This window comes from Sinocyclocheilus grahami, unplaced genomic scaffold, assembly GCF_001515645.1.
Source record: "Sinocyclocheilus grahami isolate Dianchi unplaced genomic scaffold, SAMN03320097.WGS_v1.1 scaffold265.1, whole genome shotgun sequence".
NCBI classification, from domain to species: domain Eukaryota; kingdom Metazoa; phylum Chordata; class Actinopteri; order Cypriniformes; family Cyprinidae; genus Sinocyclocheilus; species Sinocyclocheilus grahami.
Window position 1 is genome coordinate 284,629 of NW_015505444.1, and position 22,818 is coordinate 307,446.

A 22,818-nucleotide genomic window follows, 5' to 3' on the forward strand; every position below is an offset into this window, starting at 1 on the left:
TCTTTGCAAACGTCTTCATTGCAAAAGATGAAATGTGTGTGATTGAGCGTGTATCTTAAAAGAAAGTGTCCAGTTTTCCAGCTTGATTTCAAACAGATCCGTCACACAAACGCCACACCACAGCTGTATTTATTTAGTGTTGTCTATGTAGAATTTGTAAAATGCACACTTGCATACGTACACACACACACACACACACGCACACGCGTCTCATCAGGGGTTATTAGACAGTCAGCCACTCTTAATCTTCCTCAGGCTTTAATCTGACTGGTTGACCTCTGACCTCCTAATTTAACGAAACCTCAGAATGGCCCTGGGTGGAGTGGAAGAATATACAAACAAACTAAAAATCTACCTGTAAGAGAGAAATAGTTCATTTAAAGGAAAAAGTGGAGTTTTGCACTTACACCGATAATAAACAATGACTGTTTTCCATCTGCAGTGCTGTCAGAATTAACTAAAGCTGCTTATCATCTTCACCACGCTCTCTTCTCACGTCTGAATCAAACAAACAAGGTCAAACACGCAAACAAATGAAATAAACATTGTCTCTTCGCTTAGCTGCATTAGCTTAGCAGTTAGCTATAATTAGCCTAGCACCGAAGACGTGAATGTGTGATCACACTGAGTAGCCCGATGTCGTGTCTTTCTGTCGAAGTGTTTGTGTTGGTTGTGTTTGGTTTGGCTAGCAAGATGTTTAAGTGGTTAAGTCAAAAATCAAGTTGTTAGAATTCTGTATTTTTGTATAACTCTCTCTCTTTGTGTGTGTGTCTGTCAGAGCACATCCCGACGGACCTGCGAGACCCATTCTACACGGATCAGTACTGCGTGGAGCACATCAAGCCTCCGGTGCTGTCGCTGCTGCTGTCCTCAGAGCTGTACTGCAGGGTGTGCGGGCTGCTGCTGAAGGGCGACCAGGCATCTGCGCTCAGCTCCCATCAGGCCGTCATCCAGATGCTCGCACGTCGCGGGATATGTGTCAGAGAAGCAGACGACACGCCTGTCTCTCACGACGACCTCTCCTCCACCCCCATTAAGATGGTGCGATTTCCACCTTTGACTTCTTACCTCAAGATAGTGCCGATGTTACAGTGTGTGTCTAATAGAGTGCAACGGTCGGGCTCCAGAAGTCAAATCCCTTTAGTTTTACATATAGTGAATCTAAATAATAGGGCTGTGCAAAAAATCGAATGTGATTGTCATGCGCATCTCGTCAGTAAAGCCGTTCTGTGATTAGTAGTAAATCTCCAGTACGTGCTTTCAGATGGAGCGGCATTTAATACACAGAGCCGTAGTTCACTGACAAGCTACACAAAATCGCAGGCGATTCATTGCCGATTATGAACGCGATTTTGTGTAGCTTGTCAGTGAACTATGGGCTCTGTGTAATAAATGCTGCTCCATCTGAAAGCGCATATATATATATATATATATATATATATATATATATATATGTATGTGTGTGTGTGTGTGTGTGTATGTATGTATGCATGTGTGTTTGTGTTTATAATAAAAAAATGATTAAAAATAATATTTAGCAATAAACTATATATTGTTAATGTATATTAATATAATGTAATACATTAAATATATATGCCTAGATATATTAGAATATTATTGTTATTATTATTATAACTATAATTAATGACTATGTGTCTATAAATCAGTATTGTTCTACTACGCCGTCACTTTTATATGATTACTTAATTCACAATGATTTATTAGAGTAGTTCACGTATTAATATTTTTCCTGAAATTAGAGATTTTAATGTTGTGATTTATCTCGGATTGAGTTTGAAATCTCTGTAGAGAAAATAAATGGGGAAAACTACTTCCTAAACCCAGGCTGCTGAAAGTGAGCGGTCACTGTTGCACTCTGTTTTATCTGTGCGTGTGCGTGTGTGTGTGTGTGTGTGAGATTTGGAGAGGTGTATCTGAGGACAGAACTCAGGCACAGTAGGACCATCTGTCCAAAACCTGCTGGGGTGATGGAGCGCCAGGGCCAGACAAGTTTGTGTGTGTGTGTGTGTGCGTGCGTGCGTGTGTGCATGTGTTTGTAGGCCAGTGGAAACATCCATAGTGTTTCTCTAATGGATCAACATGCACCCCAAACACAAAGTCTCTTTCATTTAGTTTCCATTCGCTAACTTTCAGAATAATTTTATTCATGAGATGATAAGACATGAATATCACCACATGACAGCACATAATTTACTCTTCAGTTAAAGAAAGCAAAAAGACTTTGCATATCACATGGCAATAATGACTCCCGAACTCATAACAATAATTTACATTATTACAATACTTTCTCTCTATCCTGGCACAAACGGCTCCATTAGTTCCGGGTTTGATGAACGCCCGGCTTCCGAAAAACGAAATGTGATGTGATTGGTTAGCTGTCCCAGTGCGTTGTGATTGACGAACAGCTTAGATGGTGTTTCAGTACTGCCACACCCTTGCCAAAGCAGCAAGTTCCATCTGCTTCGGTTTATTTAAAGGGGTCATATAATGCGATTTCAATTTTTCCTTTCTCTTTGGAGTGTTACAAGCTCTAAGAAGATCTGTAAAGTTGCAAAAACTAAAGTCTCAAATCCAAAGAGATATTCTTTATAGAAGTTAAGAGTCAACCACACCTCCCTAAAACGCCTCGTTCTAACCCAACAAATGTTCACGCAAAGAAAGAAGGCGTAACTTTTATTCTCACTGTAGTATTGTTGTTGCCGCCGCCATGTCGTGAAGGCGCTGTGTGCTTCGTTGTGAAAGCGAAACTACTTTGGTTGGCCTTCCAAAAGAGGACGATATCGCTTCGTCATGCCTAGAGCTGATCTGTGCTGATCGCTGAGGAAATACATCAACTTCATGCTGTGGATCACCGGATCGGCTTTCACCGTGGACGAAGCAGAGTCCAGACATATCGTCACATGTGGTTGCCGCAAGCCTCCTTCGTCGAATCCGCCGGCCGCGCCATTCTCAAGCCCGTCCGCCTCTGCTCACTGTAGGCCGCGGTGTGTGACGCTGTTTCGTTGTGAAAGTGAAACTACTTTGTTTGGTCTTCCAAAAGAGGACACGACTAGAAATCAGTGGTTAAGTTGTATTTACAACACTGTTCTAGAACAGTTTAACCCAAATATCCAGATGTGTGCAGCACATTTTATGGAGGACTGTTTCCTGAACCTGGTACAATGCCGGCTGTTCTGACTCACAGACTGTAAGTACGTTTTTTATATTTAAAGGATTTGCCACTGATGATTCAAACGCGAGTTTTTTGGGCAGTGTAGAGTAGCACTTCTCCGATCACAAATGCAGACATGGTTTTATGTTACGCTCCGGTCGGACAGGGAATCACAGTATGGTAGGGGCGTAACATTTCCGTCACACGCTTGAGGTATTCGGCCAATCACAACGCACTGGATAGCTTGCTAATCAGAGCACACCTTGCTTTTCAGACCGATGAGCTTTGTAAAAATCGACGCGTTTCAGAAAGGCGGGGCATAGAGGAGAAACAATAATGTACAGTATGTGGAAAATAATGTGTTTTTTGAACCTTAAACCGCATAAACACATTTCATTACACCAAATACACAAAAAAATGTTCTTTTTAGCAGCATCATATGACCCTTTTAACGATGGCGTCAATATTATCATATCAATTTGAGCCGGATTCCGACCCAGAGAATATTGAACAAGAGGATCGTGCAGAACCTTTGCACGCACGGATATGGCAAGACATATTAGAGTGGTAACGTTATTGTTGTTGTTTTTTGTTGCTAAATCACGTTTTAGATAGGATGTCAACAACCGCTTAAAAATAACTGCATTTACTATGTACAGATAAGTGCATATGTATTATGTTTATTGTTCTTTAATTCTAACATTATAACATGAATTGCAGTGAAACTGTTATACAGTTGAATTTATTTATACCATAACGACCCCTCAACGTCCTCGAAATAAAGAATGCAAAAGAAGTGCTGCACGGGGTATAGGGTTCTTGTCTCGGTGCTCTTTGGGTGCAAGGGATGATTCAACTCGTAAGAATAATAGTAGTCCAAGGCACTCGAATCTTATTCAAAAAGTTTTAAAAAGTCTTTATTTCATGGCTATAAGTTTTATTAGTTTTTCCGCTCAAAAAAGCACTGCTTTATCAGACATTACATGCAAGATTACATGAAAATGACATCCAATTTTCTGAAGACAGTCGGTTTCCTTCAGAAATACAGTGATATAAAAACACCCGCACTCAATGTATGGAAAACACTGTAGTCTCATAATTGAAGTGTAAATTCTGCAGATTACATCATTGTCCAGTATTGTACTGTCAGCAATTTATTATAAAAAGTTTTCATAATTGTAACATACATATTTGCATACATAATTATTCAGGTGGATGTGTAATAACTTGCGAAAACTTGAGGCTACAGCAGCACTTCGTCGTCGTCGTCGTCTCGTCTGATGCACTCAACCAAGCGTTCTAACCACGACCCTCCCCTCCCCACCCCCCAATCATTCGAATTTCTGTAGGCCAGAATTATTTTAATGATATTCTAATGGGCCGCTTTGTGACATCACAAAACCCAGAAAACAAACGCTGTAGTCCAAACGAGCCGTTCGTTGTAGTTCTTGAAAAGGGATTTTTTAAAAACGAAATATCTCCCTTTGGAGTGGACTTTGAGATTTGTAAGTTTGAAGATCTTTTTTATGCCCAAACATACACACTACACACTGACTAAAATTCAAAAAATGAAAAAGCATAATAGGACCCCTTTAATTTCAATCAGCTGCCAAGGCAACATTTCTAATTTTCATTTACGCTTTTTAAGTTTAGGTTTTAAGTTTTTTAAATGTAATATTTATATTGTATTTAATTTCAGGTTCATCTCAGTTATCAAAAAAGTTTGTAACAACACTGCTCCCAAGGAAAACGTTTTGATTAATATTGAAAGCAGAATTTTTTATTTTAATATATATACAGTGGGGCAAAAAAGTATTTAGTCAGCCACCAATTGTGCAAGTTCTCCCACTTAAAAAGATGAGAGAGGCCTGGAATTTTCATCATAGGTATACCTCAACTATGAGAGACAAAATGAGAAAAAAAATCCAGAAAATCACATTGTAGGATTTTTAAAGAATTAATTGTGTATATATATATATATATATATATATATATATATATATAATTTTTTATTTAAAAAAATTTTTTTTTTTTATGTCAGATCAAGAATTTGGGTTGATTTTTCATTAATACATTCGATAAATAGCTTGAATATTCGATTTCCACATATTGGCGAGAATGATTTCTGTTGATTGGTCAACCAAAGATCAACATTAGTTTTTCTATGGTCAGTTTGAAGAGGTTTGCGCTGAGAAGGTAAACATGTTTATAGCAGCTAACAGAATAAAACCGCATCCCATTTAATAGCACTTGAAGCAATCAAATGACTTTCTTGAGCAGGGCGGTTTGTTTCCTCCACACTGAGGCGCCGTCTGTGTTTATGTACTCGTGTAAAGTGTGTTTCTGACTCCTCTCCCGTCATTAAACACAGCCAGTGCACTTTCTGTTCTTCTGTTGTGTGTACAGACAAACACACACACTGTTCGTGCAGCGTGACTCCGAGTGGTGTGTGTTTACGAGCGTCAGTGAGACTGCAGCACTGATGTTCTCCTAATATGGTTGAATCTGTTGAGTCATTCATCTTGTTGGGAGATTCTGTAAACTGCTCTCTCTTTCTTAGGGTATGTTTGGAATGGCCTGCTACTCATACTGCTCCCCCTATGTTTCTATCAGTAAGCTGTATGTATACTGTGCACAGTATGCTAGATTCCTGTACACATGAAATGTGATTCTGTTTAACTTCTTATTCAGACCATTTTAGCATTATAAATGCAAATTATAAATAATATAATTTATAAAAGCAAAATAATCTAGGGATGCACGGTACATTGACACCATATTGGTTATCAATTATTGATTTATTGATTTATTTATACGTCTTGTTTGATAAAAGATATTTCTCTCTTTGACTCATTTGATCAGATTGACAAAAGTTACAATATTTTTACAGAAAATGTTATCTAATGCAAAATATCCATATTTGGTGAGATGATAACTGATGCCACTCTGATTTAAAATGCATGTAGTGAGGGTATGTGATGTCGAAGTAAAAGAAATGGTAAATGTTTTAATATTTAGCAATAAACTATATATTGTTTATTATAATATAATAAATAAAATATTTAAAAATATATATTGGATACTGTTCGAAAATATGTATATATTAAATATTTTTTTTAATATACAGTTATAATCAGTTTCTAAAAATCTGTAAATAAGTATTGTTATAGTATTCCAGCATTTTATTACAAATTTTATTTACTCTTTATTTACATTTCTTCTGACCACAATCAGTAAAACACACACATCACAACATAGTTATGACTTCCCAGTAGTATTATTTTAGTATTATTTATATACTATTATATTGTTTATTAATATGTTGAATTAGCTATATTTTCATTTTAATTAAAAAAAATAATAATTCTTTGTTTAGTAATTTTGTAATGTTGGGCTTTTGTCATTTTTATGTCTTTTTTTTCTATATTTCTAATTATTTTTATTTCAGTTTTTGTTTTAGTAATTTTAGTACTTCAACTTAAACATGTTTATTTTAGTCAGTTGTTAAGGCACCATTTAAAGTTTTCGTTTACATTTTTAAAGTTTAAGTTTTTCATCTAATATTTTTATTTTAGCTTTGTTTCAATTACTAATAAAAGTTTTAGTTAACAGTAACAACACTGCTTCCCAGCATACTGTTTGAAATAGTTGCATTCTGCCTTGTTTCACATACTGTGTTTAAAAGTAGGCAGTGCACAGTATGTACTGTGTAGTATATCAGTATCGTGAGTATACATGACAGCGTGTGTACATTAATGAGGAAAAAAAATTAACTTAAATGATTTTAGCAAATGGCTGCAATATAACAAAGAGTGAAAAATTTAAGGGAGTCTGAATACTTTCTGTACCCACTGTATACGGTGCTGTATACGGACGCAAGTCCGAACTTTGCGTACTTGGTATTGAGAAACGGCCATTCTTTCCTCGTGTTATTTATCCGCAGAATCCTGTGTTGTTCAGTTGTATTGTTTTGTGTTTGTGTGTGTGTAGAGTTCTCATATCCCGCTGATAGACGCTCTGATGATGGCATATACGGTGGAGATGATGGCTATAGAGAGAGTCGTGGCGAGTGTCAAGCGCTTCTCCACCTTTTGCGCCTCTAAAGAGCTTCCCTTCAACATGGAGGACGCCATGCTGTTCTGGATCAACAAGGTCAGTGGTTAATTTATTTCTTTAGGGAGCCCGTTTAAGTTCAAATATAATGTTAGTCAAGGTTTGCACCAAACATGTTGTGATGTAGTTTAATTTTATTTTCACTCTCTCTGAGCCTTAAAATTAAACTGTTATTTTTGCTACTGCACCTTTTAGTGTAAATAGCAATATGATTTTCCTTTTTTCAGGATCTTTGATGAATAGAAAGTTCAAATTAACAGTGTTTATTTGAAATAGAAATCTTTTGTAACATTATAAAGGTCTTTACTGTCTCTTTTGATCAATAAACATAAGAAAAATAAATAAATAGAAATATAACAAACAAAATCATAATTTAAAATTAAAAAGAAAGAAATTAATCAGGGTTATTATAATTACCTAAAACTAAAGATCAAAAAAAACAATTTCATTATTTAAAAAGAAACTAAAATATAAATATAAAAATATAATAAAATATAAAAAACTTATTTCAGCTAGCTGCCAAGGCAACATTTCTCATTTTATTAAATAGAAATGAAATAAAAATGAATAAAAAAAAAAAAACATATATATACACACACACACACACACACATATATATATATATATATATATATATATATATATATATATATATATGGTAACACTTTACTTGAAGGGGTGTGCATAAGACTAACATGACACTTTAATAATCATGACATGACACCTTCATAATCATGTATATATATATATATATATATATCAGAAACTACTAAAAATGTTTAAAAACAACAAAATTACTAAAACGATGCAAACTGAAAAATATAACAATAAAAATATTAATAGCAGTATCTCAATGATACTAAAATGACAATGGAGGAACTAAATCTCTCTGTTTGTGTGCTGCAGGTGATTCTGAAGACGAGGGAGCTCTCCGACAAGGAACTCAAGATGAAACAGCCGCTGATGGATTCGCCGTGCCATCAGAAGGTCTGACCAATTTCACAAGACAAAAATTTATCTTTTAATGATTCATTCGCACCAATAAAGTGGACTGTTTTTGGTAAGACATCTAATAGGTCACATGTCATATCTCATGTTATAGCTCAGATTGAATAAAAGTTCCAGTCTTTTGAGTATGTTTTCATAGAATATCAAACTCTTTTATTAGAGTTTGAAATGGAGTCAAGTACGCTGATCTGTGTGTGTATATGTGCTGCAGGTGATTCTGAAGACGAGGGAACTCTCCGAGAAGGAACTCAAGATGAAACCGCCACTGATGGATTCGCCGTGCCATCAGAAGGTCTGACCAATCACGAGTCTCCAAACCATCCAGTAGTAGAACAGCACAGAACAGTTAGCATGCAGGCCTGTGTTCTCCTCGTCGATTGGCTGATTCACTCGCTGTGCATTTTACTACACGGTTTAACCCTGTTCTCTGATCAGATTCCATTCGTTTAGATCTGATCGTTCTCTTCTCCCTCCACCTCTTTCTCTGCTCGACGTTTAACCTTTATGCTCTTCCTGTTTGTCTCTCTCGTCCCGCCCCTTCCTGTCGGATAGTCTCCCTCAAAATGGTACTGGAAGCTGGTGCCTGTAAGTGCTACAGCGCCCCCTGCGTCCGTCACGTCACGCTGCATGAAAAGCGGGACTAGATGTTGTGTGTGTGTGTGTGTGTCATTGTGCATCACATGCGTTCATCCGTCCGTCCATCTCTCTCTCGTTTTGTCTCTGTCTGTCTCAGCCTGATCTCATGAACGCTTTGGCCCATTGCATGCTGGAGCCGGTGGAGTTCTCTCGTGTGGTACAGTACTCCTGCTCTCTCACATACGCATACTAGAGGTCTGAGCGGAGTCGGACCCAAACCCAGTGCATTTGTTTAGCAATTACAAACAAAAACCTGATGCAGATCCGAGTCCTTTGGGGCCTCAAAGCGACTAGCATGCGTCTAATACACACTCTTCAATACTTCACTCTTCCTTGCATTCATTTGTCTTTTCATGCATCCACACATCCAATCATTCTAAAATTATATATATTTTATTTTAAGATTTTGTTTATATGTACTAATTAGGGCTCCACAATTATGACAAAAATCATAATTGCGATTGTTAATTGTGATTATCACAATATACATTGAATGTTTTGAATAGCTTAATAGCTGTTTGATGCAACTCTTCATTAAAAATTTGTATTGCTTTTCTATAGCATTAAGCCCCAAATGTTAACTATATATTGGTTTGATTTCTTCTTTAATAAAAAAAAAGTAAAAATATTCATGGTATTCTAATGTTATAGTAAAACTAAAATTATAACAATTGACAAAAACCTGTAGAAAGAAAAAAAAACATGCACACATCTTAAGCATACAGAATAATGTAACGTTTGTAACTTTAACTAAATGTACTTTTTTTAATAAATTTTTTTGTTACTGCGCCTTTGAACGATTACATAATTGTGGCATCCGTAATTGTAATCACGGTTAGAAATTCGATTAATTGTGCAGCCCTAGTACTAATTATACAAATTTTAATTACACATGTATGTTTGCACACACACATTTTTATAATATAAAATCAGCTAATTTATATTTACTAATTTTAATTTTATTTATATACAGTGGGTACGGAAAGTATTCAGACCCCCTTAAATTTTTCACTCTTTGTTATATTGCAGCCATTTGCTAAAATCATTTAAGTTAATTTTTTTCCTCATTAATGTACACACAGCACCCCATATTGACAGAAAAACACAGAATTGTTGACATTTTTGCAGATTTATTAAAAAAGAAAAACTGAAATATCACATGGTCCTAAGTATTCAGACCCTTTGCTCAGTCCCACTGTGTATATATATATATATATATATATATATATATATAATATATTTGTGTGTGTAATCTAATTTAAATGTACTAATTTGTATTATTTGTGCGTTATTTTAGTAACATTGAGATACTATTATAATTTTTATCAATATCGTTTTTATTTTTATATTTTCCATTTTCATTTTAGTAATTGTGTTTTTGTCATTTTTTTAGCAGTTTTTGTTTTTTATTTATACAAGTAGTTTTTATTCAGTAAGTAGTTTTTATTTATTTAATTTTTATTTCAGTTTTAGTTATTTTAGTACATCAAGTTAAACTAAATTAAAATGTGAAATGTTGAAGTAAAAAAAAAATAGTTTTTTATATTTTAAACGTAAAAAAAAATAATTTAAAATTGTTTTATGTTTTTATTTAACGTTTATTTTATTTTAAGTAACAATTTATTTTTTGTATGGTTTTAGTTTAATTTCAGTTTTAGTTAACTATATTGAGAGAAATTTATAGACACTAAGAAGCCATTATGTCATACAACACATTCCACACATATGGAGGTAATTTTGCATGAAAATAATTTTTACTTGTTCCCCTCAAAATGAAAATTCTGTCATCTGTATGTATCGTAAGCATGCAAAAATTATTCAAAGCTTGGGCAGAAGATAAGATTTTCAGCAAATTATCATGAAAACAAATTACATTTCAATCTGTTCCTCACAGATACCATGTGTCATCCGAAAACTTGGAATGTTGTGCTTTAATATAAAGTAATGTGTTTATCATTAAGTTGTGCAGACTACTTTTGTGATGCTTCTTTGTCTTTTTTGGAGCTCAGCAGTCATAATTACTGTCCACATTTATTGTATGGAAAATATTCGTCTTTTTAGGAGTGACATGAAGGTGATTAAATGATGACAGGATTTTCATTTCTGTGTGTACTGTTATATTTAAAGTGGGTGTATGGTTTAGTATGTGAGCAACTGTGGGTGTGTGTGTGTCTGATCTGTGTTAGACGCTTTATAAGCCCCTGCCTGCTTTCTCTCAGGTACGGTACCGTAGAGAACAACTGTCCGGCCGGCCGTTCCCACACCTGGCTGTGATGGAGGATCTGATGAAGGATGTTTGTGATGGAGCGGCTCTGCTAGCAGTCGTTCACTTCTACAGCCCTGAATACATGAGGCTAGATGGTATGTGTGTGTATATATATATATATATATATATATATAGGCAGAATGGGCCACAAATGAGCAGAATAATCAAGTCAATTCATTCTTATGTAAACTGTAGTAATTAATTCAACTCAACAATTTAAATCAAGATTCTTTGATAAATAGAAAGTTAAAAAGAATGAATACTTTTATAAATAAAGTTTAAAAAAAAAAACTTTTATAAATGTCTCTGCTGTTCTTTTCTATTAGATATATGTCTGAAGGAGGTGCCGTCTCTGTCGGACAGTGTATATAACATCCATCTGCTGCGGGAGTTTTCTAACGAATACCTGAACAGGTGTTTTTACCTGCACACTGAAGATCTGCTCTACGGCCCACCGGTGCTGAAGGTCCGTACCGAAATATATTTCATTCAGAAATACAAAAGTATAGATAAAATAGTTACCTTCAATCTAAGAAACCAAATGCAAAGGATAAGGCAGCACTGCATGTATTCTTCAGTTTAAACAGTCCCAGAATGCATTGCTCCAAGCTCAGTGAAAACATATCTCCGTATACTTTTAGACTGCCATGCTTACAAAAATAAAATACAATTCAATTAGATGAATTGGATAAACAATTTAAAGTATTTGTACATCATAATATATGCATATTTTAATTAAATAAAGTCAAATAAAATAAAATGCAATTAAATAATAAAATTATTATATTTTAATATATATTTACTGTATATAAACTAAAACAAAAAGTATTAATAATCATTTTTAATTGAAATAAAGCTAAAATAAACTATATATATTGAATATGAAGTACTAAAATTACTAAAACAAAAAGTACTAAAACAAAAACTGAAATAAAAATATATTAAAGCCAAATAGAATTATTAAAAAATTATAATAAAAACGGCAAAAGCACATACCAAAATTACAAAAAAAATGAGAGAAAAACAAAAAAAAAGTTTATTCAAAATATTAAGAAATACTATATTAGTATATAAAAAAAATAAATTAAACTGTTAATCTAATTAATTTTTAACATCATGTATTTGTACATCATGGTTGTATTTGTTGTACTGCCTTTAATATATGCAGATTTTTATTAAAATCAAATAAAATTGAATTTGATTAAAAATGCAATAATTCTATTTTAGTATATATTTACTGTAAATAAATTATTACCTTTGAGAATAATATAAATTACAAAAAAGTGAAAAATTAAACTAGCTCTGTGCATTACAGTCTTTGACTTGTTCTTGTTCTTCCAGCATAACGTGATGGCTTTCATTGCTGAGCTCTTTTGGTGGTTTGAAGTAGTGAAGCCGGACTTCGTAAAGCCAAGAGACCTTCAAGAGATTAAAGATGGTAAGAACCGAGTCTTAAAAGCTCACTACTTTTCTGATGAATACTTTGTTTCAATCTAAAAATGTCCATCTCATGATTCATTCACTCTTTATTATTATGCTATGTTGTGATTGACAACCCATTGCTCCAATCTTACAGTGAGAGCGTCTCTTCAGCCAAAGAGTTCCCGCCCCCATGTGCCCATATCCAATGCCACCAAGCGAAGCTTCTTAACTCCCTCCCCTTCAGCTGACTCGCTGGCGACAGCTGCCACTCCTGACGGTTGTATGCGGTATTACTTGCACCCCGAGGAGTCCTTGTCTGTGTAAGTCTGTTTGAAGTACCTAATGATCTGTTGCACATTGCAGTACATATTTCACAATTGCATTACATTCATTGTTTTATAAAACCAATATTTTTTTCATTTTATTTTTTTTAGAACTAACAGAAGCCCCTCCCACCCACTCCTCCTACTGCGGCAGAGACAGCAGAAGCCCGCTCAGGGGGAGGAGAATTCAGGTAACTACATCTTCTAATCAAACTTTCAGCAGAATATTGCATTTAAATTAATGAAATTGATTAAACTGATCAGTTGCCACTCTATTTTAACATTTTTCCTCTGTTGTTCTGTGAGCAGAGCTCAGGAACAGGTCAAACTCTTTGTCCCGTATGGATGGACTCATGCTTGGATCACAGTTCGCCTGGATGGAAAGGAAACAAAGGTTTTAAATAAAACTAAAACTATTAAAATCTTTATTATTATTATTGTTTAACTCGGCTTTATTTTATATTTTTTAAATATTTATTGGAATATTTCGCTTTATTTCAAAATATTTTATAAAATAAAATAAATATTAGATGAAAAACTTATAAAACATAAAAAACAAAAATGTGCGATTACCTGAAATAAAACAAGTTGAAGATGAAGTATTAAAATGACTCAAACTTAAACTGAAATTAAAATGAAAACTGAAAATGTACAAATACAGTAAATGCTCATTAAAAATAAATAGTATAAGAGTATATAAATAATTAATTAGGTGTGGATAGTCTCACCAAAATATATCATGGCGTGAGTAATTTTGTTAAATGTGTCCCTGGAGCACAAAACCAGTCTTAAGTCGCTGGGGTATATTTGTAGCAATAGCCAACAATACATTGTATGGGTCAAAATTATCGATTTTTCTTTTATTCCAAAAATCATTAGGATATTAAGTAAAGATCATGTTCCATGAAGATATTTTGTAAATTGACTACTGTAAATATATCAAATTTATTATCATTAGTAATATGCATTGCTAAGAACTTCATTTGGACAACTTTAAAGGTGATTTTCTCAAAAGTTAGATTTTTTTGCACCCTCAGATTCCAGATTTTCAAATATCTCGGCCAAATATAGTCCAACAAATTGACCCTTATGACTGGTTTTGTGGTCCAGGGTCAAAAATTGTAATGGTAAATTAAATACAAATGAAGCTACTTTATCTCATATAATTATTTTCTAATTTTATTTGGAAATTGCACGTTTTCTACAGGTTGACTAATCTCTGCCATTTTACGATTCATACAGCCCAGTCCTAGAATGAATGACTAACCTGTTGAAATCTCAAATCTCTGTCTCTCTTGTTTTCTCAGGCCGATCTCTCAGATGGAGATGGATTGGGAACGTGTATGTGGCGATAATATCAGTTTGGCTCGATCCATTAGCAAGGACAGTTTAGCTTCCAACGTCATCTCCATTACTCCACGACACCGCATCAATGGCCAGCCCCTCCCCCAGACACATCACTATGACAACCAGGAAGAAGAGGAGGAGCTACTGGCTGTGATTAACCCAGGGGGCGCGTCTGCATCCAGAGACGCCCGATCCGAGAGTTTCTTCTTGGAACCATTGCAACCTGCAGTTCTACGACCAAATAAGGAGAAAACAGGGATTAGTAAGTGGGAGGAGAGTGGAGAGGGGCGGAGTCAGGGACGCCGGGGGGCGTATACACCCACAGAATGCACTCTCAACCAGACCTTTACTCCAGTCGGTAGCATAGAGCAAGCAAGCTCTCGAGCGCAATCTCCTGGATGCTTCTTCCTGCACGACGACGTGGAGTGTGTGCGGGACAGTCCACTCGGAGGCTGGGAAGACATTGCCTCGGATTCAGAGTTTGAGGAAGATGATGAAATGGAGGTTCAGGAGCAAGAGCTTTCCAAAGCAGTTCTGATGCATGCTGGGAGGAAATGCGTGGGACTCGGAGAGGAAGAGGAGTCTGCAAAACTGCGCGAGGATGTTTGCTTGCATGAACGGGACGATAAGGAAGACACGAGTGGACGGGCAAGTCCTTGCCCCAGCATGTTGTCACAGGCCAGCAGCACGTCGACCGGCCGCATGACAAGTTTCGCAGAACGCCGCAGGAATAGAGTCGGATTCCCCGATGGTTGCTACAGCACCGGGAGCTCGCAGACCACCACTCCTGATGGATCTGAAAGCGTGCAATTCCCTTCGGACGTGAGTCCGGGAATGCCAAGTGGCCGACCTGGCCTCGCTTCTGAACTTGTACACCTTCGCATGCAGCTGGAGGAGAAACGGCACGTTATTGAGATGCAGAAAAAGAAGATGGAGAGCCTTTCGGCACGGCAACGGCTGCAGCTGGGAAAAGCAGCATTCTTGCATGTTGTTAAAAAGGGGAGGAGTGACACACTGCCACACCCACTCAAAACGGAAATTGGGTTTAAAGAGAAACCGCTTGCAAAGGATGACTCGTGCGTTGAGGTTCTGAAAGCCCAAGAAAAAGACACTGAGTGTAAAGAAACACCGGTAGAGAAGGATAAGGACAATCGTTTGAGTGTAACAGGAGGGGGTAGGGCTTTGGGCGATGCGAGCGGAGAACCAGATCTTGGCGAATGTAGCCGCTCTATCGAGCTCCTGAACGAAGCGATCGGAGCAATACAGCAGCAAATGATGCAACTGTCTCTCCAGCAGGACTTGCTCATGAAACAGACTATCCAGTCCCCGCAGGAAACAAAACCAAGCACTGTGCCACCCTTAAACGAACACCCGCCTGAGCAAACCGAGACTAAATCGCGCCTCTCCGTGCAGTTCACAGAAACCCTTTCCACCGCGATCAAACGTCCTCCCAGGCTCAGCTCAAGTCGTACACCTCGGATGAAACCTAGCGACCTCAAACTGAGCAAAGATGCAAACAGTCATCCAGCAGTGAAACCAAGCACTCCGACACCGGGCGGCAGGACCCCCCGGGCTGAGAATGAGGAAGAGGGTGGAGCTAAAGAGGGTGGGCGTGACTCAAAAGGAATTATTCGCAATACTACTTTTAGACTGCAGGACTCCGCAGTCCAACGCACCGACAGCCTCGACTCACCCCAAACCGAACTCCCCACGGTGGAACAATCGCCTGTCGATCCGACCCAGGAGCGGAGCGAGTCCAGCGGCTCTGGAAAGGAGAACGTTCCAGTTCTGTCCGAGGAAAACAGAATGAAAGCCTTGCTGATTGAAGTGGACCTATCTGACCTGGCTGAACCGTCTGAAACTAGCACAGAACCTGATGGTGAACAGAAATCTGGACTGGGCTTCTTCTTTAAGGTACCAGAGCATTTTTGCAAATGATGATGACAGCGATGATGATGATTATTCAGTTTTTTTAATCTATTATTATAATATGATTCTATGTATCTATTTGTTATAATGCAGTGTAAAAAATATTCTAAGTATATTGCGTTATAAAATGTAAAGTTTCAGCCCCAAGAAGTGTTGTTTAATGTGAATTTATAAAACGGATAGTTCCGATCCTTGATTCTGATTGGTTGAGCCAAGTTTTGAAGCTGTTGTAAATTACTCTACAAACATACACCTTGTTTACTTCTGTGTGTTGCTCAGCAACCACTTTGTTGGAACCACAACAGTTTCTGAGGAACTACATTGTTTCAAGAATACTGTTTTTATTAATATCATTACACTTTATTTGCTCTTTTATTTTGTGAAACCTTACTACGTATATGGAATAACCGTTTTATAAAAGCTCCGCTTCGCGTCGTGCCTAACAATGCCCCTTAGCTGTTATAAATTCACTGTAAACCACGGCTTCTTGGGGCTTATTGCTTTATTATTTTCCTTTTCTGTATGTAGGATGATCAGAAAGCAGAGGATGAGCTGGCTAAGAAGAGGGCGGCGTTCCTTCTCAAACAGCAGCGTAAGGCCGAAGAGGCACGAATACGTAAGCAGCAGCTGGAGGCGGGGTCAGAGCTCAAACGAGATGAAGCCAGGTATCAGTCACGGTCGATCCAGTGTGTCTCTGTGGGAGTAAATACTGTAGAAGGGCTGCAGCAGATCGATTTGATGTCATTTGTGTGTGTTTGTATCAGACGAAAAGCTGAGGAAGAGCGTGTGCGTAAAGAGGAAGAAAAGACTCGGAGGGAGCTGATCAAACAGGAGTACCTGCGCAGGAAGCAGCAAGAACTTCTGGAGGAACAGGGTGTGACCAAGCCACGCCCACGTAACAGGAGGCCACGCCCTAAATCGCTGCATCGTGCTGAATCAACCTGTTCTGCTCGTAAGAAAGCTTTACTTTTAAAGCGCCATATTTCTGACTTGACATGCACTCATTTGTGCATCTATACATGTTACATTTGATTTTAACGTCACATTTCTTCTCTCCAGCGGTTAGTCTTTGTTCTGCTCCCTCTGGATCGTCGCTCTCATTGGCCTCTGCTGCTACTGAAGGTGACAGTGTGGCGTCAGGAGGGGCCAGTTCACACAGGTGAGCGGGAACAGGGCATCATCAGTGTGCAGCCCACTTTTCTGGACTTAAAGGGATAGAAATATGCAAAAGAGTTGATTTTGTTATCATTTACTCACCCTCATATCACTCAAAAACCTGTGTGATTCCTTTCGAAACTGTGATAACATTTGAGTAGTTCTGATTTAAATAAATCACCCCTATATGTCACATCACACTGTGAGTTGACGGATACCATCTAGCTACCTCAGAGCTAGTTTATTCATTTTAATTCATTTTTAATTAATTAATTAGTTTATTAATATATTTATTTTTACTTAATGTATTTTAACTTGTATATTTTTTATGTATATATTTGATCACATCACACTTTGGGTTGACCGATACAGACTAGCTAATTCAGAGCTACTTTGTTTTTTCATTTATTTTAAATTTATTTGTAGTGTATTTGGTATTCATGTATCTTTCTTTATTAATTTTCAATTCACTAAATATTTATATTGTTTGATGTATTGTAATTCATAATATTTCTTTAATTAAAAAACAAAAAAATGTTTTTATCAGTAACTCATTGCATTATCATTCACTTCCAGTGTAGACATGTGTCTACAGTTAACAGATTATAACACATAACTCCCAAATGTAGGGGGGAATCTGTGGAATCTTTTCCCATATTGAGCCGAAATGCGAGCAGGAACATGGAACGAGACTGGGACAACGGCTCAACGGCCTCATCTATCACATCTGTAGCAGAATACCATGGTAAGTTATACACATTTACAGCTCTTCTTGAATGTGTTTATACCGAATTGTGTGTTCATTCGGTCAAAATAAAAAAACATTTCCGCACCATTAGCTCAGTTTGCATTTTTCCTTTCGGTCCTCAGGGCCCAGGTTATTTAAGGAGCCTAGTGCAAAGTCCAACAAACCAATCATCCAGAATGCCATCGCTCACTGCTGTCTCGCGGGAAAAGTCAATGAAGCCCAGAAGAACGCCATTCTGGAGGTGAGTGCAATTTCAGGCTGTTCAAACCTGTATGCTATCATACTACTCTACTTATACAATACATAGTATGTATACTGTGCATAGCATATTTGCATGATTTGTTATTATATAGCATTATTTTTTTTTTTTTTATGTTTCTCATACTTAAAAAAAAAAAAAAAAAAAAAAAAAAGCAGTATGCAGTAATATTATTGGCATAGATAGATAGACAGATAGACAGATAATTTACTATCAAGACAGTATTGCATAATAAACATAGAATAAAAAATTACATTTATTTGTATCTATATATACAGTGTGATATGTTTGAGTATGTAATAACTCATTGCCATAATTCCACAGGAAATCGAGCGGTGCGAGTCCAACCACCTCATAATCCTTTTCCGTGACGGTGGATGTCAGTTCAGGGCGCTGTACATATATTCCCCTGAAACAGAGGAGATCATCAAGCTCAAAGGCACGGGGCCGCGCGCCATCAGCCGCAAAATGATCGACAGACTCTACAAATACAGCTCCGACCGCAAGCAGTTCACCGTCATCCCCGCCAAGTCTGTCTCGGTCAGCGTAGATGCTCTCACCATCCACGGCCACCTGTGGCAGGCCAAGCGGCCGAGCACGTCAAAGAGAAAATAATCCCGCTTCCTATTGGCTCATCGGATCGATCCGCTGCTTTCTGATTGGCTACTGGGTAACATTCCAGTATCAAACTGTCGTTTTGCTAATGAGCAGGCCTCCTAAAATCCTATTGGTCCACGAGATTCCTACTGGACTCCTGCTTTCCTATTGGCTCACAAGCTGCCGCGCTCCTGTTGGCCACTGCGCTGTGACGCAAGCAGAGCTGAGGAAGTCAGAAGTGGGTGGAGCTTGATGTTTGATTGATAGTTAATGAATGTGTTATAGGATTACATCATCGTTCAGTGTTGTTTTTTTTTAGGCAGGAATCTGCATGTGACACTTTTCTGTTTGATTTTACCATAGTATTAATTTACACAGGATCAAAAGACAACACTCCCATTACTTGAACTATGAATTATGGTTGCTATGGTTACACAGGCACGTGTGAATGTGTGTAAGAGCGCGTCTGTTTTTGCATTTCTCATACCTCTCCATATGCTGCTGTTCATACTTGACAGTTTAGTAGTGCAATGCAGTGAACACATGACAAGGGATCTGAGTGTGTGTGTGTGTGTGTGTGTGTGTGTGTATGTGTGTATAGATGTTGACCTTCAGCTCTTCATTGTTTTAAAATGTTTTATCATGAAATGCTTCTGTATTATCCATCTTTACTTTTTTCATGTATTCATGCTGGCTGCTGACGGTATTAATGTACTTTCTTAATTTTTCACTAAAGAATCAGATTGTCATAGAAACACATTGCCACTGAGTGTGTGTGTGTGTGTGTGTTCAGTAAAGAATGTATGCACTCCAGGGACTCCTGATGTATATGTTTGGATTGTACAAAACTTTGCTTTTTTTATTAGCCTATTATGATTTACCATATATTTATTTTAAAGAAGAACACTGAACTTTAATAAATTATACAACCAAAATTATGTCATGTGGTGTCATTGTAACAATCTGACCAAAATAGAAATCAAAAATATCATAATATTCTTCTAACATTTTGAATTTAACACTTTTTTGGGGGCAGCAAACTGATCAAAGATTGTAATTCTATCCATCTCAGCATAGTCTATAGTCTGGCATTGGCATAACTTAAGCGTCGTGAAAGGTCTGAAATTTAAGATAAGAAATGCCACTGTATGAGTATTTATTTTTATTTATTTATTTATTTGTTTGTTTCTGTTTATAACTTAATAATTAAGCATCACACAAGTAAGAGTGCTATTTTCCCGAATATCAGCACAATTGCATGTGACATTCATTTTATACAACAATTGAATAAACAATAATTGGATTGTCCATTATTTAGGCATCATTGTACATTTTGACTTTTTGCTCAATTTCGCAGACGAAAATTTCCAAACAAAGCGTTTCTGAACGAATCACATGAATCAGTGATTCAATAACTCATTCATAAAGTGAACTTTGCTTCGTTCATGAATTAATCAAGTCGATTTGAACGAATCAATTGAATGAATGTCTCTATTCTACTTAAGACAAATCGCTACCCAGCGGTTTTAGTTTCACATATAACAGAATAATTCCGTTGTCATTACATTATTTATGCAATTGTAATAACAAGGTAACTTGATTTTAATAAATGGTAAGATGGATTTTGTTGATGCTGATTATAGTGTTAATTTAGATTTTTAACAGTATGTAACTGTTTTTATATAAATAATCTTTAAAAGGGTGCTTTAAACAAACTTAGCTACATGATGTATTAAAGAATGATTGGTCATATCTTGTTTTAATGACAGTACAAGAGCCCGCGATCACCACAAACAAAAAGTCGTCAAAACAACTTAAATTTACATCACATACATCATTTACAGTGCAAAATACATGCTAATATTAGACCAATCTTACCTGTAAACGACTTAAATTGGCACCGATTATTAATAAGAAAGCATTGGTACACTAAACAGCATGGTAACGTTACCTACGCTATTAGTTTTTACGCAGCTACGCAGAAATCACTCGCGGTTCGTTGCTAGTTGCATAGTTTTCACTTTGCCAACGCTAGTTAAAGGCAGATTAAGTGATTTCTGGTAGCCAATGTTGATATTTGAAATCACCAAAACAAACACGCCCCTACCCCAAATGGGTCTTGCCCCTATTTTGATAGCTCCACCCCACATATACGTACGCAACCCAGGCAACGATTAGTTCTGTGAAACAAAGCAAAACCAATGTTACACCGTGTCTACGGATGTGAGCGGCGCGGCGCAACAAATCCTTGACAGAAAACTGCTGCCGGGTTCTATTTATGACGTGCTGACACAAATTTCAAATGGTTTTCAATGGTCGTTTGATCGCATCCAGTGTATGCAGACTTTAGCTGTTGTAGACACGGTGTTACTCACCTATCGAGAAGAAACAAAGCAACCTCGGCGTCCGATCGCAGGCCTCCGCTCCTTGAGTTCTCTCCAGCACTGGAAAGCTGATCCGATATTTATGCGGTTCCTACTTCTTGCCTTATCGTTCCGCAGACGTTTTCCTCTTTTGTTTTTTATCCGCCATCTCTATCTTTCTGTCGCTTGGCTCGGCTAATGGCCGTCCCGTGCACTGAAAGATCTCTCCTCCACATCATGAGTAGACACGCCCCGTATTGCTGATTGGCTACAAGTTTGTTTTGCTATTCGGCCCGAATCAGTTTTCTAAAGTGTTTTTGAAAAATCACATACCCTGCCTTTAACTATTTCAAAATGGCACTCTTTACGTTGGTTGGAGTAATTGCTTTAATTCAAAGAGAGAGGAAGAAAGTCAACAACACTCACTCAGGTCAAGAATAAAATGCAGAGCAGAGTGATGTACCACCTGTGAGGAGACCTGATGGTAAATTATATGTCCATGTTATGAGAATATGCCACTCCTTTCATTTACTGGAGTCTGCACACGACACTGCACTTATTTTGATGTTTAAAGGTGTTTTGGAGGAGTGACAATGTCCCCCAATCTACAGTCTGTGCCCCATCAAGCTGTACTAATGACGTCCCCCAATCTAGAGTCTGTGCCGCGTCCAGCTGTAGTGATGACATCCCCCAATGTGCAGCCTGTGCCCTGTTAGACGGTAGTGATGACTTCCCCCAAGCTACAGTCTACGCCGCGTCCAGGTGTAGTAATGACGTCCCCTAATCTACAGTCTTTGCTGCGTTAGACTATAGTGATGACATCTCCCAATGTGCAGCCTATGCCCTGTTAGACAATAGTATAGCATATGCTCAGGATCATTGATGATCGTTTAGGTTTTATGTCTTAGAGACCCTTTTAGCCTTTTGACATTTGCTTATAAATTACAGACATGGCCCCACATTCTACATTTATATGGGTGCTAAATTGCCAATGGTTCCCCCCACTATCAGTTTCATCACTCTCGTCTCTCCATCGAAACACATTCCAAAAAGACATAAATGACCCCCGGTGCCAGGCACCAACGGCCTGGCTGACCAGCGAACTACCCCCATGCTCACAATACACATAACACACACACACATAAAGACATTTTCTTTATTTACACTATAATTAAATAAACTAGGAACTATTAAAAGTCATTAACTCAGACTAATCTTTGCTCAAAACCCTTCTTCTTGAGACGGACACTCTCCAAGACTCTTCAAAACTCTCCTCTCGAGTTAGATTTTCCGGCAGTTTTTAGCTTCAAGTAACTTTGTCGATTCGCTGTGGACTTTCCTATCTTCAGAAGAACCAGAGGAAAACCTCCAGCTCACTCCTAAAAGACCTCTTAACGCATCAGGACTCTTGTTCAGCAACAAAGCCAATGCAAGTAACTGTTTACAACTATTTAGATGCATGTTTAATTTTGAGCCCGTT

The 22,818-nt window shown here is 37.3% G+C and overlaps 1 protein-coding gene across 1 annotated transcript; it reads left to right on the top strand.

Moving 5' to 3' along the window:
* The first annotated feature begins 636 nt into the window (after positions 1-636).
* camsap1a (calmodulin regulated spectrin-associated protein 1a) lies at positions 637-19,734 on the top strand. Its single transcript, XM_016290969.1, has 18 exons — positions 637-679; positions 779-1,041; positions 7,163-7,324; positions 8,192-8,272; positions 8,846-8,878; positions 11,149-11,290; positions 11,522-11,661; positions 12,537-12,633; positions 12,772-12,937; positions 13,052-13,131; positions 13,250-13,334; positions 14,248-16,201; positions 16,745-16,881; positions 16,981-17,168; positions 17,276-17,375; positions 18,001-18,116; positions 18,242-18,360; positions 18,703-19,734. The coding sequence occupies exons 1-18, from the start codon at positions 637-639 to the stop codon at positions 18,991-18,993; spliced, it is 4,197 nt and encodes a 1,398-aa protein (XP_016146455.1). The 3' UTR covers positions 18,994-19,734.
* Positions 19,735-22,818: the final 3,084 nt, after the last annotated feature.

Excerpts from the sequence above, each read along its gene's own strand:
- camsap1a (XM_016290969.1), top strand. The coding sequence starts at position 637 with ATGTCGTGTCTTTCTGTCGAAGTGTTTGTGTTGGTTGTGTTTG. Across the intron at positions 680-778 it reads GTTTGTGTTGGTTGTGTTTG|AGCACATCCCGACGGACCTG; the intron begins GTTTGGCTAGCA and ends TGTGTCTGTCAG. Across the intron at positions 18,361-18,702 it reads AGAAGAACGCCATTCTGGAG|GAAATCGAGCGGTGCGAGTC; the intron begins GTGAGTGCAATT and ends ATAATTCCACAG.